We start from the raw sequence: 18,664 nt of genomic DNA, 5'->3' as shown, positions 1-18,664 counted from the left end.
AGTTCATTAAAGAACATTCTGAGCAATTTGCAAAAAGAAACTGATATTATTACAATAATTGCACAGTTTAATATTCTCCCAGAGCTGAATAGCTACAAGCAAAAAATAAATAGAAAAAAAAATGTGATAAGAAAATGAATTTTGGGAAAATTGGATTTGATTTACCTCTATTATTTATAGAGGTAATTATAAAAGAATTGTGTTTATCAGAGCACCCTGTATTATCTTTATTTAAATTATATGTAATATGTTAATTGATGCTGAATGAAGTAGTGAAGTAAGCAGAACCAGAACACTGTACACAGTAACAGCAAGATTATAGACTTAACTCTTTTCAGCAAGGAAGTGACCCAAAACAATTCCAATAAAGTTGAAATAGAAGATGACACTGCATTCAGAGAAAGAACTATGGAGACTGAAAGTATATCCAAGCATAATATTTTTAAATATTTTTTTGTTTTTTGTTTACTTGTTAATTCTTTCCCGTGTTTTCCCTCTTTTGTCTGACTTTTCTTGCACAAATATGCTTAAAAGGATTGTACATGTATAACCTATATAAGATTGCTTGCTTTCTTGGAGAGAAGAGAGAAAGAAAAAAATTGGAATACAAAATCTTACAAAAATAAATGTTGAAAATTGTTTTTACATGTATTTGGAAAAATAAAATACAATTGGGAAAAAATAAAATATAGGTAATGTGATGAGCAGACATAAGACAGAGTCATAAGTTAAAGTAAGAAAGATATAAATAATAAATGTGTTATAACACATAAAGGAATAAAAGAATAGCTAATAAAGGAAATATTCAAAATACACACATAAATAGTGAATAAATTATATTGAAGAATAAGATGAGCAAATAATAAATCAAAGAAATAATAAATAATTAAGATAAATATAAGATATTTCAAGTTTTTGAGATATAGCTGAAAATATAGGAAGAAAATTTTAAATTTTTGAGAAGTTAGATAATCAGAATAGAAACAAACAGTAATAAATAGATCATATAATTGTTAAATACAAATTAACAAATCCAAACAGTTTTTTTTTTCAAAAGGAAAAATCTTAGAAATTAGAAGACAATTTGAGAAGAAAAAGCTTAAAGAATTTATAACTCAAAATCAAAATTGGGAATTTTAGAGTTTTTTTTTTAAGTTTAAAACACTTATAAATTATTAGTTACTAATTAACCTGAATAAGCAAAAAGAGGAAACAATTTATGTCTGTGTATATATATATATATATATATCTATATATATATATATATATATATAGATATAGATATAGATACTATATATATATATATATATATATGTACATTATATATACATATTTATATATCACATAACAAAATGTAAAAGGAAGACAAATTCACAACTGAAATAAAATATTTTTTCTCAGAAATCCCCACAAGCAATTACACTGTCAAAAGGGAAAATTTAAACAAAATTAATAGAAATCTATTAAAAAGTATAAATGTCCAAACTAACAAAACAAAAAATAGAAATCTTAAATATTCTAACCTTTGAAACATAAATTTATGAAATCATCCACATAAAAACAGTCAAAGGATGGGAGGTAACTGAGGATATGGTGAACTAAAAGTAAGTTATATAAAATATTAAAAGAAGACAATACAATTATTATTTTAATTTAAAATGCTTTTAAAAATGAAGTTGGAAGTCTAAATCTATTTCATTAAACAAATGAGGCCTTGGTACTAAAACCAAGCAGAAACAAAGCAGGGAAAAGAACTATAAACTAATCTCAAATTGAAATACTGATTAAAAAACAAAATCTTCATAAGAAGACTATAATACTCTATGCAGATAATAATTACTTAAAACCAAATTGTATTCATTCAATAGAATTCAGATTTATTAAGGAAATATAATATAATCAAGATGTATAGGGAAAAAAACTATAGGATTATATCTGGAGAAATAGGAAAAAAGGGGGAAAAAAAGAAAAAAGGAAAGGAATACAAAACAATCAAAAACAAACAAACAAACCAAACAAAAGAACAAAAGAGATCATTGTCACATATCCAGCAGAATATCAGGGAGGATTGAAAATATATAACAAATTATCAGTTTAACAAAGTATAATATATATATATATATATATATATGTATGTATATATATTAGTACAAGAAATTGTATTCATGAGTGACCATCTTTTCTTTATTTATGTGTAAATCATTCTTGTGTTTTTTGCTGTATGGCATTTTTTACTTTACTCTTTTTTCCCCTCTCTCATCACCACTCCATCCCCAAGCAGCGTATAGTTGAAAAAGAATATATCTATAATTTCACATATAGCTATATACATACACATAATACATACAATATACCATTCCCCAATACACATGTTCATACTCCTATTTTTCCTATGTCTGATGACTTCTTTAATTCTGCTCCTTAACTTTCCTTGCTATTGCTTAACTTCCCCTCCACCCAGGGATCCCTCCCTTGTCTTCTTCCCTGAACCTTTGCTTCTCCCTCTACCCATCCCTCCCCCCTTATTTCTTTATATATTTTGGAGGGTGCTATACCCTTTATGGTATATATGTAGTGTTGCCTATTTAACCCACTCCTGATGTGAGTAGGTTTTCAGAACTACCAAAACTTCCTCCCCACTCTAATGCCTCTGAGTCTATTCTTCCTCTGCACCTCATTTGTATAACATAATTACTATTTTTACCTTAACTCTGCCCAATCTTTCTTTTAAGCTACCATATTGTTGATATCAATTTTAAACATATGATAGAGATTTCCCATGTAAAAAATATAAACAATTTGTCCATTTTGAGTTCCTTGAAATTGATCTTTGATATTGGCTCTTATATATTATTATTATTATTATTATTATTATTATTATTATTATTATTATTATTATTTTTAAGTTTAGGTTTAGTTGATAGAACATCTTGAAAATCTGCAAGTTCATTGAACTTTTCTCATTCAATATTATAGATAATTTTTCTGGATATGATATTTTTGGCCAAAGTTCTCCAGATTTTCCCTACAAAAACAAGAAATTATCATCTTAGGGTGAACATAGAGTACTCAAAAATCAAAAAGAATTGGGAAAGTACAGTGCCCTTTCTGGTACAATCCAAGAAAATCTGAAGAAAGGCCCGAGCCCAGGGATTAACCTGTGTGAAGTGAAAACACATGCAGTCTACTTCCACATGAACACCAAATGGGGGGCTCTGGAGCTAGCTTGGTGTGGCTGGAGCCTCAGCAGGCACCACAGAAACTTTCACCTCCTGGACAACATGTAGAGTCCAAAGAACTTTGGCCAATAATATCATATCCAGAAAAATTATCTATAATATTGAATAAGAAAAGTTCAATGAATTTGCAGATTGAGAACTTGAAATTTATAAACCTACTTCCCCATCTTCCCAGAATCCTCCTCCCATTAACTTTATTTATAATGGAAAAATAGCTTGAGTTATCCAGATACAATCATGGGTAAAAGAAAAATGTCTCCTTTCCCTACATTTATTTGACATGAAACATGAAAATAGAATTAAAGCTAAAAACAGACTGAAAATCATTTTTATCTTCAGGCAGTGTATTGCTATATTTAGAAAGCCCCAGAGAATGAGCAAAAAAGTAATATACATAATAATCAATGTGTATATATATATATATATATATATATATATATATATATATATATATATATATATATATGTGTGTGTGTGTGTGTGTGTGTGTGTGTGTATGTGTGCGTGTATGTATATATATATATTATGTATGTATATATATACATATACATATATATATATATAGTATAGAGAGGAAAATAAAATAATAAAAACAACAACACAGAACTAAAACCATAAAAAAAATTTTCAAGGTAAAGTCTATTCCAAATAAACATAAAAGTCAATAAAATATTTGGTAGGTAACTTACCCAGACAACTGAAGCTTATTTGGATAAGATGGGCTTTTAAGATGCCAATATGGCTTTATTTATTCTTCAGAAGTATAGTTTGAAGGAGACAGTTGAATGTTTTCAGGCTAGAAGAGAATTAGAAAATCTTTCAGTAGTCATGTTCAAAAATGGACAGAGATTTGAGTACTAGAGAAGTAAGAGAGGTGGGAAAAGATGAAGTATGGCTACAGCACTGTTGGATGACATATATGATATGGAGAAGGGAGTTGTAAGACAGAACACAGGGATTAGTTCAACTTCATAAACATAAGAGAACTCTCCTGTGATGGAAGATATAGAGAACAGGTAAGATGTATAATAGCATTGTCTTTCAAGCTCCTTTTTTTTTTTTTTTTTTTTTTTTTTTTTTTAATTTGAGTAGACTTTGTAGCTCTACATTGTAGAGCTCTCTGTTCTTTAAAGATTTATTTTTCCCTGCTGTAACTTGTACTTTTTCAAAACTAGGGCGCCATAGATACAATTTAACCTATTTAAATACTTTTCATTCAGATCTGTTCTTAATTGAAAACAGAGTTCACAGGAGGGAGGAAAAATGTTTATTTAGTTTGGGCAGATAGAGATCTATAACAGATCACATTTCAAGCCCTGGTCCAGAAATAATAGTTCTCCTTCCTGGTGACTAAACCAAAACAACAAAAATAAAAAATGCTATTGGTTTATTAATTTCGGATAAAATCCTCAACTTTGGAATTAAACTTAAGGATTTCCATATGTGTATTGGGCTAAAAAAAGTTACAGTATCATTTTTATGTCTTAGACAGGGCTGTCCTATCAGGTCATATGTTCTCATTCATTCTTTTCCTCTCTTCCCATGTTTGTTCATGGGGTGTATTCTGCATGGAAAGTTGAGAAGTGAATTCTAAGGAATTGGAATTGCCTTGGGGGAAAAGACAAAGTGTGACTATCTTTGTTTTCAATAAAAACAAAGTTTGTAAATATTACAAAAATGCAACAAGAAAAAGTAGCATTTTTTTTTTTTTCCTTTTTGGCTTACTTTCAACTTTACATTCAGACAAGTAAAATTTTTACAAAATACAACTACAAGTTAAAGACTACAAAATAAAACTACAAACTTTATAAAATTAAAAAAAAAGAAATAATGACATGAAAATTTATCATAGTAATTACAAAAGGCATAAAATATATGGAAAAATGTCTTTACACGTCACAAGTAATTATACATAAATAAAAATATAAAACTAATAATAATTATAAGGAACATGATAGATGTAAAAAATTAAAGTTTATAATTACTCTTTTTATAGAATTAAATAGATTCAGATAGCAATAAAACTATTCATTACTCATGCTTGGGTCACATTGCTTTAATAAAAATTATAATTATCAAAATAATTTATAGAATTAGCATAATAAAAATCCAGTGGATGATTTATAAAACTAAACAAAGTCAAAACAAAAAAAAAAAAAAGTTCATTTGGAAGAATAAACGATCTAAAAATATCAATTGAAATAATTTAATTTTGTAGATGTAAAAAATTATTTGAAAATCATTAAAATCACAAAAGTACATAGATCGAATAGAATTGATAAGTAAGTAAAAGGAACAATGAAAAATAACAGCTTGGCATATAACAAATCTAAATTACTAAGAAAAGAACTTTTTGACAAAAATATCTCCCTCAAAAATAGGAAAGTCATATTAGAAAGTTGATTTATATTAACATATAACACATGCCATATTAAATTCAAAATGAATGTTATCAAAATATAAAATGACCCACTATTTAAAAAAAATCAATAATTAAACTAAACTAAATTAAAAAGAGATCAGGAGGAAGCACCTTTCATCTTTATTGTCAGGAGGAATATTCTTAGCCAAACAAGCAAAGTGGAGATAAAGTAAAAATCAATAGTTTTGACTGCAAAGATTTAAATAAAATATTTTGGGGTGGGGAAGGGAACCACAATGAAAATAGGATCAAGAAAGGCATTTTCATAAAATATCACTGACAAAAATGTGAGCAAGAAATACATAAATATATGTACACATATGTATATACATTTATGTATATATAAATGATATAATATGATATAAATATGTAATACCTAGAATTAGATAAGTGGTCAAAGCATAAGTAGAGATACTTTTCAAAAGATATGAAAACTTTAAGTAACAACTGAAGTAATGTTTCAAACATTAATAGTGACAGCAAAGGAAATTGAATCATTTTTCCCCCTACTCTTAAAAATTATTTTTAAAAAATTTAATTGAGTGGTCATTGTAATATCTCAAGAAAGATAGGCATGCTAATATAATACAGCTTGAGTAAAAATTAATATAATGCTTCTGGACAACTATATGGAATGGAATTTTTAAAAAGTAACTTATTTATCTATTTCCTGTGATACAGTGATCCCACTATTGAACATTTAGTTTGAAGAAAATAAGAGATGGCACAATTACATATGAAAATATTGAGAGCAACAGTCTTTCCATGGTTAAAAAAGAAATAAAAAAACAAGCAACAACAACAAAACAAACAGAATCTGGGATGCAAAGCATGTGCTGATATATTAAGGAAATCATTGAAAAATCTCTGGATTATAATAGTCCTAAAATATTATTATGTATAAGAAATTATGAATATCAAAAATCAAGAAAATATGAAGATTTATGTAAACTGATGCAAAATGAAAGTTTAAAATATACATAAAGATTGAAATGGAATGAATGAGAATAGATTAGTAAAAAGAATCTGAACATTGAATAATTAGAAACCAATAAAGTTTACATATACAAAACATTAAAAAATCACTTCAAACTCACATCAAATAACCAAAGTTCACTAGGACAGAATTTTGTATATAATGTCACTTTCCTTTCAGTAATTTGCTCAAGGTATGGACTTGTTGTTAGAATAATTTTATAAAAAAAAATTATTAAAAGACATATTACATTTCAATTAGATATTAGTAAAAAAAAAAAAAAAAAAAAAAAAAAAAAAAAGTCATTTTCCCCCATCCAGTTTTATGAACTTTTGAATTCCATCTATGGAACCAAGGTTAAGAATTCCTGTTTAATTATTTGTTTGTTTAATTTCTACATGTGAAAGTTTAATTATTTGTTGTCAATAAAATCTTATGATAAAAAAAGTCAGGGTATCACTAAAATCTATTTTAAAAATAAAATTTTCTTCAAGCTCTAATAACAAAAAATAGATAATTTCCTAAGGATTAAGACTGTCGGTTATATGGCATTTTTGGAGGGAGGAAGGGAGGAGGTTATATTCTCAGTGTATTTTTATAGTAGGAAGTGATTAAAAGTAGTAATAAGACTGAGAAGCAAGCATTGTCACCAAAATGAAGGAACGACAATATGTGGGAAAAAAGGGTTAACAATTTTAAGCATTAGTCCTAAATATCTGGAGAATAACGACTATGAAAAGAGTTTTGAGTTTTATAGTTATACAATCTTATGTAGCCTTAGGACAGTTAATAGGGCTAGAGTCTGGATTACAAAGTTTCATTGAATGAGTTGTGGATGACTCAGAAGCATCTGATATCACCTGTTTTTCAAGGTGTTGTTTACCAGCAAAAAGGAAATAAGAAAGCAATAATGTAGGAGATCTCCATGGTAAAGGAATATAACACACACACACACACACACACACACACACACACATGCACACACACATACACATATATTTCATATATATGAGAACATATATATATATATATGCACATACATAAATTAATGTAGATAGATATATACATGCCTATATATTCACTTTTCCTTTTAAAAAACATCAACTTCTAACTACTAGAAAAATCTGTATGTAGTCCAGATAGAGAAAGAAAGAAGAGAATGTCTTGAGAAGAGATGATGGATGGAATAAAGGTCTAGTAGATTTATGGGTAAATAAAATCATGTGTTTTAACCAAAGTGAGTTAGCTTTGAAAAAGAAAAAAAAAAAAAAATCACAGCTCTTACATTGATACAGTGCAAAAATATAGAAATGGAGAAGGAGGGTGTGTTGCTTTTAAAGATTTTTATATGAGGTTGGAGAATACATCCCAGTGAAGATATTAAGTAACAAGTATGAAATAAAAATACAGAAAAAAATCTGAGCTTAAAAGGAAGGAAACTAAAATAATTTGGGGAAACTGTTCTCTGTTTTTATTAAAGTAGTGAGATGGGTCATCTAAGAATCAGGGAAGAGGGATTTGACTTAGTTGTAAAAATTTAATAAACGTAAATAAAAGAGATTACTAAACAACAGTAAAGACCTATTTGAGATTGAAAATTGGGAAATTATACTGGTACTGCATTGTATAACTTAATTTTTGAGACAAGTTTCAAACTCTCAGAAGATAAAAGTAATATATTTAGGCCAACTCTATTGACACCCATATTTCACCAAAAAAACCAGCAATAAATAATTTTTTACCTATTTTTTCTTCTATATATTTTCATTTTTGTTGTGAAAAACTGATATCCTTATTTTTTATCATCTCTATATGTATATACAAACAAAACACAAATAACACACTTATGTATATATCCATCTTCCTCAGACAATTTTATTCAAATTGCTGGTAGAATACATTATATACATGATAAGGATAAAGTAAGGAAATATGAGAAAGGAGAAAGCTATGTGCATGTACTTTGTGTGTATGTGTGTGTGTTTGTATATATGTATGTATAAGAGATTATAGTTCAACAAACAGAAGAATAAAGGAATTGGAGGATGAGAATAAAGATTAAATTCATTAGAGAAAGGGAAAAATTATATATGTGAATGAATGAGAGATGTTCTTGGAGATGAAAATTTCATAGTTTGAAATTTTAGAGGTGAGGTAATTTCCTATGATATGAATGTCTACTATGCTAAATTCCTGGTAGATGATTGATGAGAAACTATAATGGATGTTTTTAGTCTCACATTGTAATAACTAGCTGTGTGACTTTAGCCAAACAGCTAAAACTCTCTGGTCACCAGTTTCCTCTTCTGCAAAAACATGAGTTTAACTGAGAATTATTTTTTTTTTAAACAATACAATTCTATGATCAAAGATTTGCAGTTTAAATTTAACTTTAGATAAAGTTCCCAAAGTGAACAATGCAAAAACTACATGGAAGGGAAGGGAAGGAAAGGGAAGGGAAAAGAAGGGAAAGGAAGGAAAGGGAAAATTATGTCTAAATGTAGATATGCCCCCAAGGATCTATATCGGGACTAGTTCTCTATCTTCATAATCTCTCTCAATGACTTTGCTCACAGAGGTTTACTATCCCAATGCTGATGATTTCTAAGCCAATATTTCTCACCCTACTTCACCAAATGCCTTCTGGGCATTGTATACTGATTAGCCCAGAAACAAGTTAAAATCAATATGTTCAAAAATGGAACTCTATGGTTCCCTTCAAACTCAGATAATCTGTGAATTTATTCATTTTTGTTGATGTAACAACTATTCCATCTAGTTATGAGGTTTGTAACCTCTGGGTCATCCTCTACTCCTTATGTCATTCTTTGTATACATAAACTAAATTTCAAAATAATATTTTATCTATTCAATATCTCTCTGTGTACCTCTCCCTCCTGTCTCTCTTTTGCAATCATTCTTTTTGCTTTCTCATATAACAATGTTAATTCATCTGCATCCTGTTCTAGTGATACAATCTCCAAAAGTATTCCTTGCTCAAACAGCACCCCTATTCACTCTTTATACAGCTACCATTTTCCCCCAAAAGAACAAGTCTGACTATATTACCTACCTACTCAAAATATATTCAGTAGCTATCTCTTACTATGGATAGAACTGGAATGAGAAAGACTTGAGTTCAAGTGCAGACTAGCTCATAAGATGTATAATATAAATGTTAGCTATTATTATTAGCCATGTTATTAGCTAACTGTTATTATTATTAGCTATTATTATCTTCCTCTATGTGATACTTAAAGTCCTATTCTGGCTCCAACTTACTTTTCAAGTATTGTATTCCTATTGTATATTATTCCTATTCACACATACTGTGGTTTATCAAGATTTACCTTATGTCATTCCTTAAACACATTACTCTCATCTTCTGATCCTTGTCTTTGTGCCAGATGTTCCCCACTACTAGAATGAATGCTATTCACCTTTGTTTCATATTCCTAGCTTGCTTCAAGATATAGTTGAAGACCTATTTCTCCATGAAACCTTCCCTGATCATCCTAAATTTTAAAATCTTCCCTGCCCAAAGTAATTTTTAATAAAATTTTGTATATATCTATGTAAATATATGAATATCTACTGTCTACAATATCAGTCCATTGATATCAGGGACCGTTTTAACATTTGGCATTGTATCCTTAAATCTCAGCACATTAAATGCTTAATAAATGCTTGGTGATTGAGTTATGTAAAATTACCACTATTGAATATAAATTTATTTGCGATCTCTCTTCAACTCTGAAATAGAAGTTGACCAGTATAATTTAATGCCTAGAAATTTCACTGGTTTTCATAATCTTATTTGCACTCATGTGCTTTAATCATGCATAAGTTTAGAATGAAAAGCAAGAATTCAAAATCTCCAGAATTTTCTCTTATTTCTGACTGCAAAAAGCTACTACAAAGACCATTAAAGTTGTCAACACTATTTTTCTTGATCAAATATGAATGCCCAAGTCTTCCATAAAATATTTGGGTATTTTTCTTGATGTATATAAAGGTCCATTTAGAATTTTCTTTTGATTTCATGTAGTACACTAATCAAAACAGCATGAGGGAAATAAGTTTCATTTACTAGAAAGAGTAAAAAGTTACATTACTTTATTCAATTTTCTTTTCATTATGTAGCATATATATTCTTTTAAATTTAATTCAATACACATTTGAAGTCTATTTTAATATTTAAATGTGTATCTCAGGGTGCTTATGAAGACCATCATCTATTTCCCAGGTTCAGTTGTACAAATGAAGGGGATATTTTTTAGATCTTTCACTACCATTGCACCATTAAGTATATAATTGATATTTTGAAATCACTCACATGCTTACTTCCTTTGATTTCCCTTACTGAAACTGCACTCTGTTTTTTGAAGAGGTTCATTTTAAGGACTGACATGTTTCCAATCTATAGTCATTCAAGGGTGCCTAATAGTATCTGAAATAACATCAAAGGGTTAAAGAGAAATGTAATATGCTATTGAATGATGTAAAAAGGTTAGAAGGCTCTAACATGCTATGATCTATGGGATACTGAAGATTTGGAAACAAGAGTTTCTTGAAGCAGATGGGATTTGAGTCGAGTAGTGATGGGAGCCATGGGCCTGAAGAGATGGAGGGGAATGGCCTGAATGAAAACATTCCATATGGAATATTATTACTGCTGAAATGTTAAAAGGACCTGCATTGGTTCTCTAGTGAGAGAATAAATGGGCAGAATAACTAGCCCAGAATAAAAACACAGAGCATTTGCAAGGAACATTAGTTGAGGAAATAATCATACTGATCAAACTATATGTGCACTAAAGTCCACTATATATTTTCTTTGTGAGAGAAAGTAGCAAAAAAAACAAACAAACAAAAAAAAAAACCTTCCATTTCTTCCCTATAGTACCATTCTATTCATTTAATATCCTTGTTGTGTAGGCAGGAAGTTGTTTTATATTTCTTATTTTATGGTGGATGGTCTCTTGTCAAACATCTTCAGCTTGTGGTTACACATAAATGAAGAATCAATTTATTAACAATATTAGCAAATTATTTGATCTTTTGACTCTTAATTTGTTTCTCCACCCATAAAACCTTTAAAGAAATATCTTTATGTCATTCAGTTCAACAAGTCTTTATTGAAAGATGCACATTGCCAGGCAAAGAAAAGCAAAATAGTCAAGGATTCAGAAGCTTTCATGTTTGGGATTTTTTTTTTACATTCTATTATAGATTGTATTTGTTTTCCCTTCTTATTTCCCTATTCTTTTATCTTTTTTGCCTTTCTACAATTTTTATTAAAAATATGAGTAAAGAGTTTCACATTTACAGAGTAACCAGATGTTTAGAACTTTGGATCAAATTAAAACTACTCAATTTAATTGAGTAGACTCTCCCCATCCTGAAACAAAATAACAAAAGTACCAGCCAGGTCAATACTTCATGCTTTTAAATCTCTTCCAAGAATGACTCTATTCCCCTAACAGGAATTTATAAAATAAAAATGCTGACACCTCATATAAAGAAAACAAATTAAAAAAAAAAAAAAAAAAGCTTCTTGAAGACTTTTTTCCCCTTGAGACTGCTTAGATTATCCCATTCCTAAAGGAATCATTTAAACTGATACACAGGGCAATTGTACCTGTATGCCACCAGAATTAACATTAAATATCTCTAGGTTATAATGTATGATTTCTCCAAGCTAAGTACTTTGAAATACTCTGTCAATTAAAAGGAGGAAAGATGAAGATGGGCTACTGAATCAGGAATATTTTATTTCTCCTCCCCAATCCTTTTCTCTCCCCACCCCCAAAGTGTTCATTATGATGAATGGAGCACAGAGGGAGCAAAAACAGCAGCGAGAGCCTATATCGATGCCAATGTGCAGGCTGCTGTATCTCATTGTCTGGCTTTCATCATAGACTCACATTTCCTACCTGTCACCACAAGGGGTGTCCAGGACACATTATGAACATGAAGCTTCAGTAACCAAGCTGTACAGAGTAGTCTAGCAGTTTAGCCCTGAGTGATTCTGAGAAATTGGAAGAGAGATTTTTTGCTGCTGCTCTTCAGGGATTGCTGCTGTTAGGGAGGGGTAGGGGATGGGGAGCAGGTTTGGAGGTGTGTATTCATGTTTGAGAAGATGCAGGGTGCATTTGACTGAGGAGTCTGGGCTCTAAGAAGCCTTTAGTGAGAGAGAGGAAAAAAAGGGAGAGGGAGAGTGAGGGAGAGAGACGAGGACGACGGAGGCAGAGAGAAGAGGAACAAAAATAGGACTGAAGAGAGCAGCTGCTTCCTAATAATCTGATTCTTTGGGTGCCTCAATGAATATGAACATGGATTCTGTCACTGAAGCCTTCCTCAAGCTCCTGTTTCTGTTATCTATTCAAAATTGGAGCCCAGTAGTATCAGAAAATACACGTAAGTAAAACAAATGATTTTTAAAACTTCAGGCTATCTGAAAAACTTTGGGGTTTACTATTTTTCTTAATTATTACATTTATTACTATCTTGAATAGTATTTCAAAATTTTTTCTGAAAAAACAAATCATTCTTTGGAATCTTCTGTTTAAGTGGTAACCCTAGGGGAAAAAAAAAATCTCTGTTTACAACTGCCACCCCCACCCCCACCCCCACTAGTTCTCTTTTCTAAAATGTACCCAGTATTTTTTTTTTTACTTTTTGTCTGTAGGCATGATATTTACTCTGTCTTCTTTAAATATCCATTGAAAAACCTTAAATTCTTGTAAAATCTGAAATTAGCATCTTAGCCAAGGACTAGTATGCAAATGTCTTCATTTATTCCTTTTGAAAACTACTGCATTTTGTAGGAATTATGTCCAACAGAAAAGAACTGGCACACTTTATAGTACACTGCATTAGCTAGAATGTTAGCAGGTTATAATTTTGTAGACTAGTATCTGTCTGCATCTTTAGAATTACAGTGGTACTCTAATAACTGATTTATTGTATAGTTCAGAAGAAGAACACATGTAGGAACACCCAAACATTAGATATTGAGCTCTGTTGGCTACACAGGTATACCTGAAAGGGGAGGGGGATGTCTCATTTCTAGTAGTAGAAAGTTTTTTTTTTTTTTTAAACATAAGAAACAGAAATGTAGCTGATGATCTAGATTTGATGAAAATTGTATTTTAGATATACTTTTATAATGGCATTAAGAGTCTTATTTATGAGTGATCTGTGTGTGCATGTATGTGGATTCTATAAACACATAATAAATTCCCACTCTTTAAATAACAGCATTATGAATCTAATAGAAAGACACTTTTCAGAAAAAAATTGGCAGAACCCAATGAGTTAATATTTTATAAAAATTTATAAAAAGTTAATTTGCATTGTTGTTGTTTTTTAAATGGTTAGTAGTCCAAAGTAAGCAGACTATCTCCTTCCTTTAATGAAATTTACATAGTGTCAAAGATAGGATTTTCATTATCAATTTGCTCAAAGCTCAAAATGATTTTATATATATATATATATATTTTTTTTTTCTTTTTTGAAATCTTGACTCCCATCCTCCTCTCTCATCATCTTCAAAATGTGTGAGTGATTGGCTCTTTCAAGAAAGTGCTAGTAGGAACACTCAGGAATTACATGACTGCAGTACAGCTGGGGGACAGTTTGGGGGAAACAACTAAACAGTTAACTAGGAAGTTTGTAGTAACTCAACATCTTAAAGTACTTAAGAAGTATGCTGGGGAAGAAGCATAAATGAAACTCTGAGCACAACTCTATTACTTATATGAAATTACCACGATGATCTTGTGTTGTCATTCAGTAATGGTAGCTCGTTTAATGCTCTAGTGTATATCAGGACAAAAAATGAACACTTAACTCTTGTAGGCAACTGCCATGATATTTTCTAAGACTCTAATTAATTCTGGAAGTACTCCAGATTCTGACAAACTTCAATTATTTACACATTACTAAGACAATTGTACTTTGGTTATCGTTGCATATTATATTCAAAAACTATATAAATCATTATTTAAAAATAAATAAATAAAAAAGCAAAGCATTGCAGCATAGAACTGCCGAAGTATAACATAGAAGTAAGGCACTAGAGGTCACTCTTACAATTTAAGAAACATGACTTCAAAAATAGTTCTTCCTTTTAAAGAAACAGAAATGCTTTGAAGTACTATCCTGCCTTGCCTTATAGATGTGTGATTAGGCTGTATTGACAAATGATTACCTTTCTTTTTTTTTTTTAATTAAAAACTATAAAAGAGTACAAGAAACAGAAAATAATAAAAGTAAATTTTCTATCTCCTCTCTTTCTCTCTCTCTCTCTCTCTTCCTCTCTCTCTCTCTATCTCTCTCTCTCTTCTCTCTCTCTCTCTTCTCTCTCTCTCTCTCTCTCTCTCTCTCTCTCTCTCTCTCTTTCTGTGTGTGTGTGTATATGTGTGTGTATGTATGTCTTTCTCTGTCTTCCTCATTACCTATTTCCTTCCCTCTTCCCTCCCATAAGAATGCTTATTATAAAGGGAGATTGCTTATTTTAAATTTCCATATGTAGAGGACAGGATGTCTCACTAAAGAGTAACATGGCCAAAAAGTTTCTTAGGATAGGTGTCTCTTTGGCATAAGACAGAAAGACAGAGACAGAGACAGAGATAGAGACAGAGAGAGAAAGAGACAGACAGAGACAAAGATAGAGACAGAGTAAAAGAAACAGAGGCCAGAGGAAAAGTCAGAAACAGAGACAGGGAGAAAGAGAGAGACACAGAGAGAGAGAGAGAGGAGAGAGATTTTTTTTTTTTTTTAAGGAAAAATTTCTCAGGAATTCTTTTATTTTGGTTTTAATACCTTTAAGAATGTGATAACAACTCTAACCATTGAAACTTATAAAAGTATTTTGATTATCAAAGTTTAAACTATTTCATATTTACAAATATATTATTGTAGGTAAGAAAGTGAATATAGTAATTATTAATTTCATTTTTCCTTTATTTGTAATAATGATTGGGATAATCATATCTCTTGAGACACTGTAAATCAGTTCATCTGGAATATTTTTTGTCGAATATTTTGAGAGTTATTTATTTGGATCAATGTAAAAGTTAAATCATGTTAACATCTGAAAATTCAGTTTGAAAGGGTTTTTGACAAAAAAAAAGATTAGTGTGCAATTAAAAAAATTCTTACTTGTGAATTTCTATTATAATAATAATAATGATAATAATAATAATAATAATAATAATATCTTACTAGCAAGAATAGAATTTTTCAAAAGAATAGGTAACAAAAATCATACACATTTTAAAATCATGCAAAATGTTGCCTTGGAGAAGGGGATTATTTAAGAGTTGAGTAATTCTTCCAGATAATACTTAAAAATCAATCATAAAGAGAGCTATCTATACATATTGATATTCAATAGCATATAAAAAAAGTTTGTTGAAATGAATAATATTCCTACTCTATTTGAAAGCCATGAAAAAATAAATTGGTAGATCTGTATATCTATATCTATATATTCATATGTACATGCTCTGATGTATGTGTATTTTTATACAAAAATGTATTAGTGAGTTTATAGTGTAGGCTAGATGGGAATCTATGAATGCATTTCCACCTATTCATCCACTCTTCCAAATATACATACATACCCATGTGTACCTGTATCTTACTACATACATACTACATACATAATTGTATGAATACAAAAGTATCTATTGCTCAGGCATACATACAAAATGGCCAGGTGTGACATTATGTGCAAGTTTGTAATGTATCTAATTTATATCAAAATGTAAAAAGATAGTAAGCAAATATGGATTTATATGCAAATACCTATGTATGCAGTATAAATAACTTTCCTCTGAAAATACTTCGAGTTATTAAAAAATATAATGTTTTTCTCTTTGTGAACAAACTTTTTTTTTTTTTCCTCACTGTATTTACAGCTGTTCCTCCATAATAAATCAGTCATTCTCCAAAGTAGCCTATAGCTGCCTATGCGAAACTAGGTCATAAGAAATTATCTCAGGGGGCAGGGGCAAAAGTTTCATTAATTACTTTTGTAATTATGCCTGTTTTATTTTGAATAGAAACGATCCTGATTAATCTGAACAATTTAAGTTTGAAGGATTTGGAAAGTGGAAAGTTGCTAATTGAAATAGTGCATTTTCTATTTGGAAAACACCACATCCATATGTCTTCCTTATTTTTCTGAATTGTTTGTGTATTTTATCATTTTCAAGATGAAACATAGTGAATAGATTGTTTTCAGTACATCATAGTAACTGATATTGTAAAAGCAATGAATTAAGCAACTGGTCTTCTCTTTGAAACATTTTTTTAAATTATTATTATTCTTAGTCAGGACTATCAATATGTATTACATGGGAAAGTTCTTTTGGCTAGAATTGGAATCTAATGTCAGAATTCTAGAAGTTGTAGTAGAGACTTCTTTAGCTATTCTATGTATTAAAGAGATGACACTCTTTCTGATCCATGTCCATCTTTGCCAACAACAAATATCTGATAGAATTTAAAGAAAGATTTTAATTTCTAGCATCTATTTTAAAGCTATTTATAATTCTCTAAGTCCTTTGTAAAAATTAAGATTGTCAGTTTCTGCCTTGCCCCCAAAATAGAGAAATAATTCACTGTAGATATTAGAAGAAAAAATAGTTCAATGGAAAAAAAACTGATTAATTGAAAAACCATTTATTAATATTTATAACTACTATTGGTTAGTTTGATCTCAGTATGTTCTATTAGCAGTTCACCCTGTCATGAGAATGATTTAGTTTTCTCTTAGATTTAAAGAAAGTCAATGTGGCATAGTAAATAGAAAGACAAATAATATCTGGAATACTTTTGTTCAAGTCTTCTTTTATATACATACTATAGTACCCACAGCAAGTCACTTAAGCTATTAGTAGCCAACATAAGTAAAATTCTAAGTTTCAGCAAAAAAAGATAATAATTTTCATTAGCAGAGAATATTTCCTCAGTTGGAGTTCCTATATCAATATATACATATTCAAATGTATATACATATATTCATTCATCCATAAACATATATCTATATCTATCTATCTATCTATCTATCTATCTATCTATATCTATATCTATCTATCTATATATATATGCAGAGTTGTATTGAGAACCAGATATTTTTATTAAAATGAACTTGGAAATCAGGAAAAGATGAGAACTTGAATATCTAATTTAAGATCAGAGATATAATTTAAATCTTATCATTTAAGGCTTTTCAATAAATACTCATTAGGTTGAAAATGGTATCCTAGAAACTTAAAAATTGATGATTAATGAATGATCTACTTGGTATTAGTCTTTCTTGTTGTTGAATAAATGGGTCATAGATATACAGTTGTTTTAAGAATCTAAAAACTATGTATAAAATTGAATATATAACATTATATTTCTGAGTTCCCATAATTTCATTTTGCCCACATTGCTACTTTTATTATATTGTTTTACATAGAAATAATAGTTACAACAAACTTCAGAAGAGTTAAATAATTTTTTAAGATGTGTAGAAATATAATTTCACTATAGAAAGTATTTTAATAATGGATTATTATCTGGGGAAGGTCTCAGTTTGTGAATATGTGTACATTATGGATTTTCTTAATGACTATGATCAAATTTCATTAGAAAAAAAGTGTGCTAAAATACAGCTCTGAGACCTACACAACTGTTCACTTGTTTTAGGTGAGAGAAAATATGACAAAATTCTAACAAGGCAAAATACTCAAAATTGGTCCACTGAATACATTGCAATGAAGTTTAACCTACAAAGATCAATATTTAACATGCTGATACAGTAAGGCACACTGATTATGTTCTTTGTACAATCATTAACTATATGATATTCATCTCAGTTTTTGAAAATTAGTCTGTCATCAAATGATAGTTTTTTTTAATGTATTCCATTTTTCTAACTTAGAACTTTTCTTCTTTAAAATAATTTTCCAAATTGATATTAAATAATGTAATGGATGATTAAGGAAGTGGCAAAAAGTTTAAGGT

The 18,664-nt window shown here is 29.5% G+C and overlaps 1 protein-coding gene across 2 annotated transcripts in view; it reads left to right on the top strand.

Moving 5' to 3' along the window:
- Positions 1-12,483: 12,483 nt before the first annotated feature.
- The window catches only part of CNTNAP4 (contactin associated protein family member 4), a 641,498-nt gene continuing 635,317 nt past the window's right edge, over positions 12,484-18,664 (top strand). Inside the window, exon 1 of one of the 2 annotated variants that reach the window (XM_074281700.1) lies at positions 12,484-13,057. In XM_074281700.1, the coding sequence (XP_074137801.1) occupies positions 12,961-13,057 (97 nt within the window). In that variant the 5' untranslated portion in view covers positions 12,484-12,960. The remainder of the gene's footprint in view (positions 13,058-18,664) is intronic. The other variant, XM_074281701.1, reaches the window with a different exon arrangement.

The sequence above is a fragment of the Sminthopsis crassicaudata genome, chromosome 1 (genome assembly GCF_048593235.1).
Source record: "Sminthopsis crassicaudata isolate SCR6 chromosome 1, ASM4859323v1, whole genome shotgun sequence".
Classification (NCBI taxonomy): Eukaryota; Metazoa; Chordata; class Mammalia; order Dasyuromorphia; family Dasyuridae; genus Sminthopsis; species Sminthopsis crassicaudata.
Note: the sequence above shows the minus strand (reverse complement) of the source record. Positions and strands in the feature narration are given on the sequence as shown.